Genomic DNA, 10,381 nt, shown 5'->3' with positions numbered 1-10,381 from the left:
AACGGAGCAGAGCTGAGGGGAAAGGGAGAGACGATGGTGGGCTAAAGCTGCCTAAAATGGAGCAGAGCCGAGGGGAAAGGGAGAGACGATGGTGGGCTGCTTCTCAGTATCATATACACGGAAGGACATCTCACTGTTACACACCCTGCGGGGTCCGCCAAGCTTCCCCAGACACGGAACCTGGAAGGGAGTTTTTCCCATGGGACTTAAAAAGTGTATGCTCAGAGTACCTTTTGTGTAAAGTAGGAAGAACACAGCTCCCCCTTCAACTCCCCCCACCTAATGCAGATCCAGGGATCCCCGCTGTCAGCAAGCACCAGAGACCCATGTGGGGAGTGGCTGTCAGTACCCAGCGTGGGTAGGTCGGACAGATCTAACTCCCTTAGACCAGGTGCGCTCCCCAGGGATTATGCAGCTGGGTGACATCACTTCCGGCCCTTACAAAAGTGCATTTACTCTCACACCCTTGGCTTTCGGAGAAGCCACATGGTGACATAAAGGTTTGTGCTGCATTTGCAAGTCACACCTTTTAATAAATGCCAAGGATCCTTTGCATGGGTAGGAGGGGACTTATAATGTATTTTCGGTATGTAAAATGGGGCTTCTCTGGTGACTCAGATGGTAGAGAAGTGAAGTGAAGTGAAGTCGCTCAGTCGTGTCCGATCCTTTGCAACCCCATGGACTGTAGCCTACCAGGCTCCTCTGTCCATGGGATTTTCCAGGCAAGAGTACTGGCGTGGGTTGCCATCTGCCTGCAATGCAGGAGACACAAGAAACCTGGGTTCAATCCCTACGTTGGGGAGATTCCCTGGAGAAGGGAATGGCAACCCACTCCAGCATTCTTGCCTGGAGAATCCCATGGACAGAGGAGCCTGGTGGGCTGCAGTCCACGGGGTCACAAAGAGTCGGACACGACTGAGCGACTAACAGTTAACACTTCTTTGTACCTAATATACCATCATTCCCTTCTAATAGGTTTGTTGTTGAGCTTTTCAAAAGAGCATTCTATATACATTGCCCTGGTGTTAGCAGTGGTGGAAGCCAGTACACTGGTGGAGGAAGCCTGACTGTATTTTTAATTTGTAATTTCTATCTGACCAAGGCCCAGATATTTCAGAACTATCCTTTGTAAACCCCTTCCTACTAGGCCATTGGTTCCCGTAGCTTTTTTTGGTTCCGTTTCATACTTTTTGTTTGTGTTTTGGTCTTCTTGTTTTTAAGCTAGGAGATGCTTCCAAGAGAAAAGGAAAAGCAAATTGAAAATACTGCAAAATTTATGTAGGGATTATTCATTTAATATTTGATCATTTAATCATTGAGGGATTATTCAATTTAATATTTATCGAACATCTACTCTATGATAGACATTAGAAATACAGTGATTAAGAAGAGGCCTGGACCTTCCTTCAAGGAGTTCATAAGAACTTGGTTGGGACCACTGGCACAGAAACTGTTACACATCACGGAAGCTACAGTCACAGCAAAAGATTCACAGGAGAGCGCAATTAGAGACGAGTAGGGAGGAGCCTGGGAGAAGGCACTGGCACCCCACTCCAGCACTCTAGCCTGGAAAATCCCATGGACGGAAGAGCCTGGTAGGCTGTGGTCCATGGGGTGGCAAAGAGTCAGACATGACTGAACAACTTAGCAGTAGCGGTAGCAGGAAGGAGCCTGGTAGGCTGCAGTCCATGGGGTCGCTAGGACTCGAACATGACTGAGCGACTTCACTTTCACACACTGGAGAAGGAAATGGCAACCCACTCCAGTGTTCTTGCCTGGAGAATCCCAGGGACAGGGGAGCCTGGTGGGCTGCTGTCTCTGGGGTCGCACAGAGTCGGACATGACTGAAGCGACTTAGCAGCAGCAGCAGGGTAGGGATGGGGTGGACATTAAGGTGCTTGAAAGGCTTTGAGAGGAAGTCAGCCTGGGTGCGGGTTTTTCAGTTATAAATAGGAGTTCCAAGTGAGGACTGTGTACAAGAGCATGTCCAACTGCAAGGTAAGCATGAAGTAGCTTGGTTTGTTCAGAGAATGCAGAGAAGGCAATGGCACCCCACTCCAGTACTCTTCCCTGGAGAATCCCATGGACAGAGAAGCCTGGTGGGCTGCAGTCTATGGGGTTGCAGAGTCAGACACTACTGAAGTGACTTAGCAGCAGCGGCAGTTCAGAGAATGATGAATCATTTGCTGTTGTGTAATGGGTGTGTGCTTAGTTGCTCAGTCCTGTTCCACTCTGTGACCCCATGGACTGTAGCCCACCAGGCTCCTCTGTCCATGGGATTCTCCAGGCAAGAACACTGGAGTCGGTTGCCAAGCCCTCCTCCAGGGGATCTTCCCAATCCAGGGATCAAACCAGGGTCTCCTGCATTGCAGGCGTTTTCTTTACTGGCTGAGCAGGTGGGAGAAAATAAACACAAAGATTACTGAATGGCCACATAGGCTAAGAAATGAAATAGGTGTAGTGGGGCGGAGCGGGGCATAAAAATACACGGTGCCCGGGTTTTGGTCACTTAGTGGAGGTGCAACGGGCAGTCACTGGGCAAGATCCTGGGGTCACAGCGGGAAGCGGGGGTCCCTGCTCTCACTGAGCTCACGTTCTAAAGGGGGGCGGGGCGGGGGGGGCGGGGAGGGGCAGTCTGGAGGGAGAGAGTCTGTGCGAACAAAGAATAGGCAGCGGCCGAGGGCTGGGCAGGGATGCCTGCGAGAGGGCGGCCGAGGTTGTCACACCGCACGCTTGGTGCCAAGATCGATGTACGTGTGGGTCTGTCCACCTTGTTTCTCCTCAGTGACAACAGGACTGCAAGGCATGGGGTCCCGCTGCTATGCCGCACATCCTCCTTTAGAAACGGTACTTTTACAGGGAGTGCGGAGTGGAGGAAGCCGAATTTATTAGCTCGACCCAGCGGCTCTCTGAGTCGTGTATGGATGAGAGAGTTGAACCACAAAGAAAGCTGAGCGCTGAAGAATTGATGCTTTTGAACTGTGGTGTTGGAGAAGACTCTTGAGAGTCCCTTGGACTGCAAGGAGATCCAGCCAGTCCATCCTAAAGGAAATCAGTCCTGAGTGTTCATTGGAAGGACTGATCCTGAAGCTGAAACTTCAATACTTTGGCTACCCTTGGCCACCAGATCCGAAGAACTGACTCCTTGGAAAAGACCCTGATGTTGATAAAGATTGAAGGCGGGAGGAGAAGGGGACGACAGAGGATGAGATGGTTAGATGGCATCACCGACTCGATGGACATGAATTTGAGTAAACTCTGGGAGCTGGTGATGGACAGGGAGGCTTGGCATGCTGCGGTCCATGGGGTCGCAGAGTCGGATACGACTGAGCGGCTCTCTGAGCGGAAAGAGGCGGCGACAGGGCGATAGGGGCTCGAGGTCCTCGGGTTCTTGGGCACCGGGAGGCGTGACCCGCACCAGCCCGCCCCGAGGAGCGCGGGGATCCAAGCAACAACGCTCTCGGCATCCCCGCTAAGGCGGCAGCAGCACGGATCGGCCCTGCCTGGAAACAAGCCCCCAAGTCCACCGGCTCTCGTAACCGTGGGCGGGGACCGGGCATCCTGGCCCGCGGCTCGCAGGCTCCGGGCAGGGTGGAAGGGAACGCCCGGCGCTTTCCTTAGGCCACGCCCCACTTCCCGGCTCTGCGCGTGCGCCTTCGTACCGCGCGGTGGGGCCTCCGAACCTGCAGAGGGCGGCAGACCCCGGCCGCGCCTGCCCTTTGCGTCACTGACCGCTTGCGTGGGGCTTCCGGGTCAGAGGTCAAGACGGCCGCCGGGTCCCCGCAGCTTGGGTCATGGTGCAGCTCAGGCCGCGCGCGTCCCGCGCCCCGGCGTCGGCCTCGGCGATGGTGGACGAGGGCCAGCCCGCTTCCGAAGAGGAGGCGGGGCACGGGCTCCTGCTCGGGCAGCCCAGCAGCGGCGCGGCCGCCGAGCCGCTGGAGGAAGACGAGGAGGGGAACGACGAGCTCGACGACGAGGCCCCGGAGGAGCTGACTTTCGCCAGCGCCCAGGCCGAAGCAAAAGAGGAGGAGCGGCGAGTTCGGGAGACGGTGCGCAGGTTCGGAGCCCCGGGGGACAAGCTGGTGGGGAGAAGCGCCGCCTAACCGTCCCCCTTCTCTTTTCCGCCCGCCCTGACTCGTCGCGGTCTCTTCCAGGGACAAAGCGCTTCTGAAGGAGAAGAGGAAGCGGCGCGAGGAACTGTTCATCGAACAGAAGGTTAGAGGTTTGCAAAGAGGGGGCCGTTTCACGGGCCGGCTCGGGGAAGAGTTCAATGCTGCAGGGGTCCGGGGTGGAGGAGAGCCCCGCTGGTGGTCTCTTCCGACAGCGCTGACATCGGCGTGCTAGTGTTCCTCGCTGTCCACCAGTTTAGAATAGGGTTGGAAAGAGGTAAAGTAGAGCCAGACCCTCCTCTGACGCGCGGCGGAGGTGGTTTATGTGAACCTGGGTCTCTGTGAGGAGGCAGCGCTGGGTAAACGGAGGGCCGCGCACAGGATGCTTGGTTCGCGCTCTGCTGTTCCGGAGATTGGCCGCAGGTGGACGTGCCTGTGAACTGCCCTCGGTGTATAACGTGACCCGAGGGTTGGAATAAAGCGGGCACCCTTTCCAGCCTTCACGTCTTCCAAGTGAAGTAGGAGTAGGCTCTGAGTTGCTTGGGCCCCAGTCTTCCCACAGCTCACAGGTAGTGGAGGGCAGTGTTCGGATCATTTATTTGCCTAGAGGTAGGGCTGTCCTTAAAATGGTAACTTCAAAAGCACTTCAGGGCGTGTTGTCCTGTTGCTTACTTTTTATTGATTTTTTTTTTAACGTCTTTAAAGAAAAGAAAACTCCTTCCAGATACTATTCTAGAGAAGTTAACTGCAGCTTCACAAACTAGGTAAGTGGTGGGTCTCCTTTTATTACTTGTTTACATACAGTGTTTTAATGCTGTCTTGGTACATTTGTCTGAACTCAAGTTTTAAAGTCTAAATTAAAAAGCTACTAGGAGATATTTGAATTTGGTGGGACAGGTGGAGGGAAATGTTCCACTTATTTTCCGTCTGTGGCTGTTTCTTATTTTTGTTGTTCCCATGGGTAGCTCTAGCTTCTGAGTTGCTGATCTCAGTGAGTTCCTACAGTAAACTGTGGCCACTGTCAGTGTACTAGGGGCAGGATAGAGGGTGTGAATAAAAGTGTTTTGAAGTTCATCCTTTAGTGGGGTGTGGAGTACTGGTCTGTTATCCATAGGCTCCTAAAACTCAGCTTGTCCCGTGCTTGCCTTACCTAGTTCTCCCTCCTTGTTAAAGTGAAGTCACTCAGTCCTGTCTGACTCTTTGCGACCCTGTGGACTGTTTCCATGGGGTTTTCCAGGCAAGAGTACTGGAGTGGGTTGCCATTTCCTTGTCCAGGGCATCTTCCTGACCCAGGGATCGAACCCCGGACTCCCACATTGTAGCCAGACGCTTTACCATCTGAGCCACATAATTTTTCCCTCCTTGTTCCTCTTTTCATTTAGTAGCTTTGCCATCCACCGTATGTTTAAAGCTCCTCTTTCTCCTCTGTGCTATGGCATCAGGATTCTATACTGTACTAAATTTAGATTAAATATTTGCTATTTTTTTCCTGTTCCCCTTTGTCTTCTCTTACTGCTTTAAATTTAGCTTAGCCCTGCTAGAACAGTTGTTCTTTTTCCGTAGAAGAACTTTTCCAAAGAGTTACTCAATACTCTTTGAGTTTCTGAATACATCATGGTGGCAAAGTCCCTTTCATCTTTGAAAACCAAGTTGTCACCTGTCCCTTCCTATTCCCTCTATCCCATCACTGCCCCGGCGGTTTAGCTTTTCCACTTCTGTATAGACATCTCATTGTGTTCTGGCCTTTGACTCTCTCTCCATTAGACCACACTTTTTGAGACTACCATTGTCTGTCTCCATTGTTGTGTCTGAAGTGTTCAATTAATCCTTTCCGCTCTCTCCACATAAAGTGAGGCAGGCAGGCCTACCACCTTTCACTTCGTATTTCAAATACTGTATTACATAATTCTTAAATACTTTTAACTCCATCAACCACAACAGTCTGCGTCTTTGGAAGCCTACTAATATACTTCCAGATTTGAAATTCTGATCCTCCTAGCCTAGTATAGTCTGTTGATTGGGAGTTGTTGACAGCACATTGGGGAGTGACTTTAAGGATGCTCAATAAAAATTGAGAATGGTGGTAGTAAAAGGGGGTTATCTTATTTGTGAAACCAGCTGAAATTTTGTGATAACCTGAGTCTTTGTTGCTCTCGGCCATCCCAATCAGTGTTTTGCTTCTTCTTCCCTTAGTGTGAAGAAATCACCGGGAAAGTTGAAAGAAGGTATGAACTATTTACGTAACCTCTCATTAAGTGTCAAGGGCATTTGCTGATACTTGCAAATGTTGTTACCCTTGAGAAGGAGCATGGAAACAGGCCTGGTGGGCTTTAGCTTGTTTCTTTTTTTCAAAAAAATAATTTATCTGGCTTGCCGGGTCTTAGTTGTGGCATGCACATCCTTTAGTTCTGGCACGTGGGATCTGGTTCTCCCGGCAGGGATTGAACCTGAGCCCCCTGCGCTGGGAGCACAGTCTTAAATTTTAGCTTATTTTGTACGATCACATACAAATTGATGTGTAGTGGATATTTAAAGTAAACTCCAGTATGTATTCTTGATTTATTTGTGCACAAATGCTAATGAGAAGTATTAACTCAATTTTTTAGTTAATTTGCAAAAGAAAAATGAAGAACGAGAGAAAGGAAGTGATTCTAAGAAAGCTAAAGTGCAGAAAGTACAGACTGTTGGGTAAGAAGTCATCTTTGTGTGTAGGATGTAAAGGTGACCTTTGAGGGGGGTATTACCTCAATTAGTAGCGGTTTCAGATTGGATCCTCTGTGGAACATTTTGGGTATTTATATTAAAAAGTATTTGCTCTACTAAAACGTAAACATTAGTTGTAAAATAGCCCTATAATTTTATCATCTAACCTGTGCTTATACAAAATTAGGATTTGGGGGTTTTTCTCCACTATTTGAATCAACTAACAGAAATACTTTATTTTGAAAATAAGTGTGGCCTCGTTTTCTCTTTTTGTATTGATCGCCAGCCAGAATAAAAGCTACATGGCTGTAAGGCTAAAAGATCAAGATTTGAGGGATTCAAGGCAAGAAGCTGCCAAAGCCTTCATACAAAATTGTTTATATGGTCCTGGAACCAACAGAACTACTGGTAATTTCCTTAGACTGTTTTTCTTTCTTTTCTGTGAATTAAACAAAAAAAAAGACAAATAATCCTCTTTCCTAGTAAACAAGTTCCTGTCTCTTGAAAATAAGAGGTTACCGATGAAAAAGGCTGCAGCCCAGTTTTTGAATAATACTTGGGGTAAGATTTGGCTTTATTCTCTTGAATCTGAGTTTTATCTTATTGAATAATGTTTCTTGTTAAGGAGATAGTGTATCTTTTTTTCTTCAGTGGCTCTGTTACTGTTTGAAAGTTGCTCAGAGAGCAGGCCAGTGTAGTACGTATGTGCACATGTGCTGTGTCCACCTCCTGTGACCCCAGGGCCTGTAGCCCAGCAGGCTCCTCTCTCCATGGGACTCTCCAGGCAAGAACACTGGAGTGGGTTGCTATGCCCTCCTCTAGGGGGTCTTCCTGACCCAGGGATTGAACTCGTGTCTCTGGCATTGCAGTCAGATTCTTCTACCATTGAGCCACCAGGGAAGCCCAGTATGTGTGTACATGTACCAATTTTTAACGATGTAGAAAATCTGTGAATTGTTTCTTGGGAATTTTATTTCTTTATTCTTAACTGCCCAAAACCTTTTATTCTAGGATCTCAGAGAAAACAAAATGCCAAGAGGTTTACAAAACGCTGGATGGTCAGAAAGATGAAAACTCCTAAGACGTAAATCAAAGCTAGATGAAGAACAAGTACTTTGTATGTATAGAACTTAGTTATTTAAAGAATGTAATTTTTATGGAAAAAAAATAAATCACTTATAAATCCTTCTGAAGAGTCATTATAAGAATCTCAAGTCTCTTAGGGGCAGCACCTAGTCACACTTCATCCACCTGGCGTATAAGCCTCCTAGTCTTTGAGCATCCTGGAAGCAGCAGTTTAAAAGGACTTGTTTTCCTTTATTTTTCTGTTTTTCCATTTTATTGACCACAAGCAGTACCCACACCAGGAGGGCACCTCCGCACCCCCCCAACCCCGCAGTGTGGCAGTAAAAGCTTCACTGAAGCTCTTGGATATGTCTGTCTCTGGTGTTTTGGTGCCACTGACGAGATTTCACAGAATATGTGGAAGAGCACAGTGTCTAAGTGTGGATAATCTGTTCTTTTAAAAGAAGGCTTAAGACTTGGTGTACAGCCAACAGACACCTTTGCCAAACCAAAGGATATGGTCATTCTATTGAAGAGCTTGTTTCTATTTTACTTTTAACCAGTTTGGGGGTTTGCTTTAAAAGTGGCCAAGTCACATGCCACATGACGATTATGAAAATAAGATTAATTGCCTGCTGTCTATATCGCCTATCGTATCAGGTTTGGCCCTAATCCAGGGAGGCCTGTAAATGCCAGGCAGTCTTAGGTTGCAGAGCTCAGATTTATAGTAGCAACCATTCATTTTACTTGTTCTAACTTTACATTAATCATAAGTATGCAAGTTCCTAATGTATAAATTCAATTGACACTCTGGTATCTGTAGAAGTAAATTTTTAATGGCTGGTTAATTATATCACTACATTTTTATTGCAATATAGTACTCATTTTAAGCACTTAAAAATGGAAGGTGTACAAAGATTAAATTAAGACACAGTAAATTGACTAAATATTTGGTTTTTATATAAATAAAGGTCATAACCACACTGTTGACATGTAATACTGTTATAATACAACAGTTCAACTTGTGAGTCTACAACAGAAGTCATCTGTAGTTAAACAGAAACAAAGTTGAGAAAGACCATGTTAAAACAAAACTACTGGGACTAACAGGTCGGGATTGTAAGTAGCAACAAACATATCCACTCAGCTCCTGAGTATTTCAAGTTTTACAGTACACATTAAAAATGATTTCTTCCATCAACACTATAAATTCAAACTGTCAGATGTTTATGCATTTTGCAAGTTACACTGATTGAATGCTTATATGGGAGCGGGGGTCAGAATACCTCCCAGTTTGAAGTTTACATCACCCACATGCTAACACAAACACAACTTGTTCCGTTTCCTTCCCCCCTCTCTCCCCCCAACAAAGAAGGCAGGACTTTTTGGTTTCTTTTAGGTAATTGTTTTAGAGGATTTGTGATGATCAATTTGAATGTCTGGAATTCAGTAATATTTAACTCTTAGACAACTAAGAGGCTAAAGATGGAAAATAATTGCTCCTAACACTAAGTTAGAAAATGATTTGCATCATGCTGTAAACTAGGAAGCAATGTAAAGCGACAAAAACCTGTCCCCAGTACATAATTAAAAATCTAAGTTTCAAATCAGCAGAGCTGGTCTACTTCCATGTCGTCTATGCGCCACAATGCAAGTGTGAGCTCCGAAAATGCATAGCTAATGTAGGTAGTCGTCCACCGTGGCAAAAGCACAGGATCCGATTCCTGATCGAGCCATCAGTCCCAGACACTGGGTGGCCTGTCCCATGGCTAGGGCGAGTGGAGGTTGCTTTGGCAGATTGTGGGTTTCTGAGGAAAAATGATTGAAAGTGGAAATGGCAATTAGCAAGACATTTTAAACAGCATCTCAATCAGGAAAGTACTGCATTGCTTACAAAATTACCAATGCCTGCACTGTACTTAACAAGCTAAGCAGCAAAGGTGGTTTTTAAGCAAACAGTGCCTTGGACATTACTGTGACAAGGTACTGTGCTCACTGGGTTTTCAAGTAGTAATAAGTTCTTGCGGAACTAAGACTTTGTTAGATATTCAAAAACCTTTACTTTCATATTTACTATGATGGGAATGATGTAATTGCTTACCTAATGTTTGCACTGGGGAGTAAGGCACATTTAGTGTCTCTCTCCTGTTTGATCAAGGTCAAACAAAAGGGCACCAGAGGTCAGAGAAGTTTGATCAAGGTCAGAGAAAAGGGCACCAGGCTTTCAGTGAAATTTCACTGATGGGTTCTTCTTCTGGGGATACGGCCCAACAGAGGCCGCCTACTCCTCCCTCTTCAGGGCACAGTGGTGAATGCTCTTTGGGTTGGTAAGCACATTGTCACAGTTTTATTTTGGCCCCGGAAGGCACAGCGGTTATAACTGTCCTTTACATTTTTTTGGAATACAGAACTTGCAGGCATCACATGCCAGTACTCTAACTTGAAGCACTGCTGAGACGTGAGGCTCTGTAATACAGCACAGTGTTTATAAACATGCACACACA

At 47.0% G+C, this 10,381-nt stretch overlaps 2 protein-coding genes across 4 annotated transcripts in view; one reads left to right on the top strand and one right to left on the bottom strand.

Moving 5' to 3' along the window:
- Nucleotides 1-2,678: 2,678 nt before the first annotated feature.
- Nucleotides 2,679-8,000, top strand: NOL7 (nucleolar protein 7). Of its 2 annotated transcripts, XM_019985924.2 has the most exons (8): nucleotides 2,698-4,057; nucleotides 4,155-4,215; nucleotides 4,815-4,873; nucleotides 6,303-6,334; nucleotides 6,716-6,797; nucleotides 7,099-7,220; nucleotides 7,296-7,373; nucleotides 7,824-8,000. In XM_019985924.2, the coding sequence occupies exons 1-8, from the start codon at nucleotides 3,795-3,797 to the stop codon at nucleotides 7,898-7,900; spliced, it is 774 nt and encodes a 257-aa protein (XP_019841483.2). In that variant the 5' UTR covers nucleotides 2,698-3,794; the 3' UTR covers nucleotides 7,901-8,000. The 2 variants fall into 2 exon arrangements, with proteins under 2 accessions (XP_070634473.1, XP_019841483.2); XM_070778372.1 differs by lacking the exon at nucleotides 7,296-7,373 and having other exon boundaries at nucleotides 2,679-4,057.
- A 693-nt stretch (nucleotides 8,001-8,693) lies between these two features.
- Nucleotides 8,694-10,381, bottom strand: part of RANBP9 (RAN binding protein 9) — a 72,934-nt gene continuing 71,246 nt past the window's right edge. For both annotated transcript variants that reach the window (XM_070778371.1, XM_070778370.1), the window contains one exon: nucleotides 8,694-9,685. In XM_070778371.1, the coding sequence (XP_070634472.1) occupies nucleotides 9,647-9,685 (39 nt within the window). In that variant the 3' untranslated portion in view covers nucleotides 8,694-9,646. The remainder of the gene's footprint in view (nucleotides 9,686-10,381) is intronic.

The sequence above is a fragment of the Bos indicus genome, chromosome 23 (assembly GCF_029378745.1).
Source record: "Bos indicus isolate NIAB-ARS_2022 breed Sahiwal x Tharparkar chromosome 23, NIAB-ARS_B.indTharparkar_mat_pri_1.0, whole genome shotgun sequence".
NCBI lineage: Eukaryota > Metazoa > Chordata > Mammalia > Artiodactyla > Bovidae > Bos > Bos indicus.
Note: the sequence above shows the minus strand (reverse complement) of the source record. Positions and strands in the feature narration are given on the sequence as shown.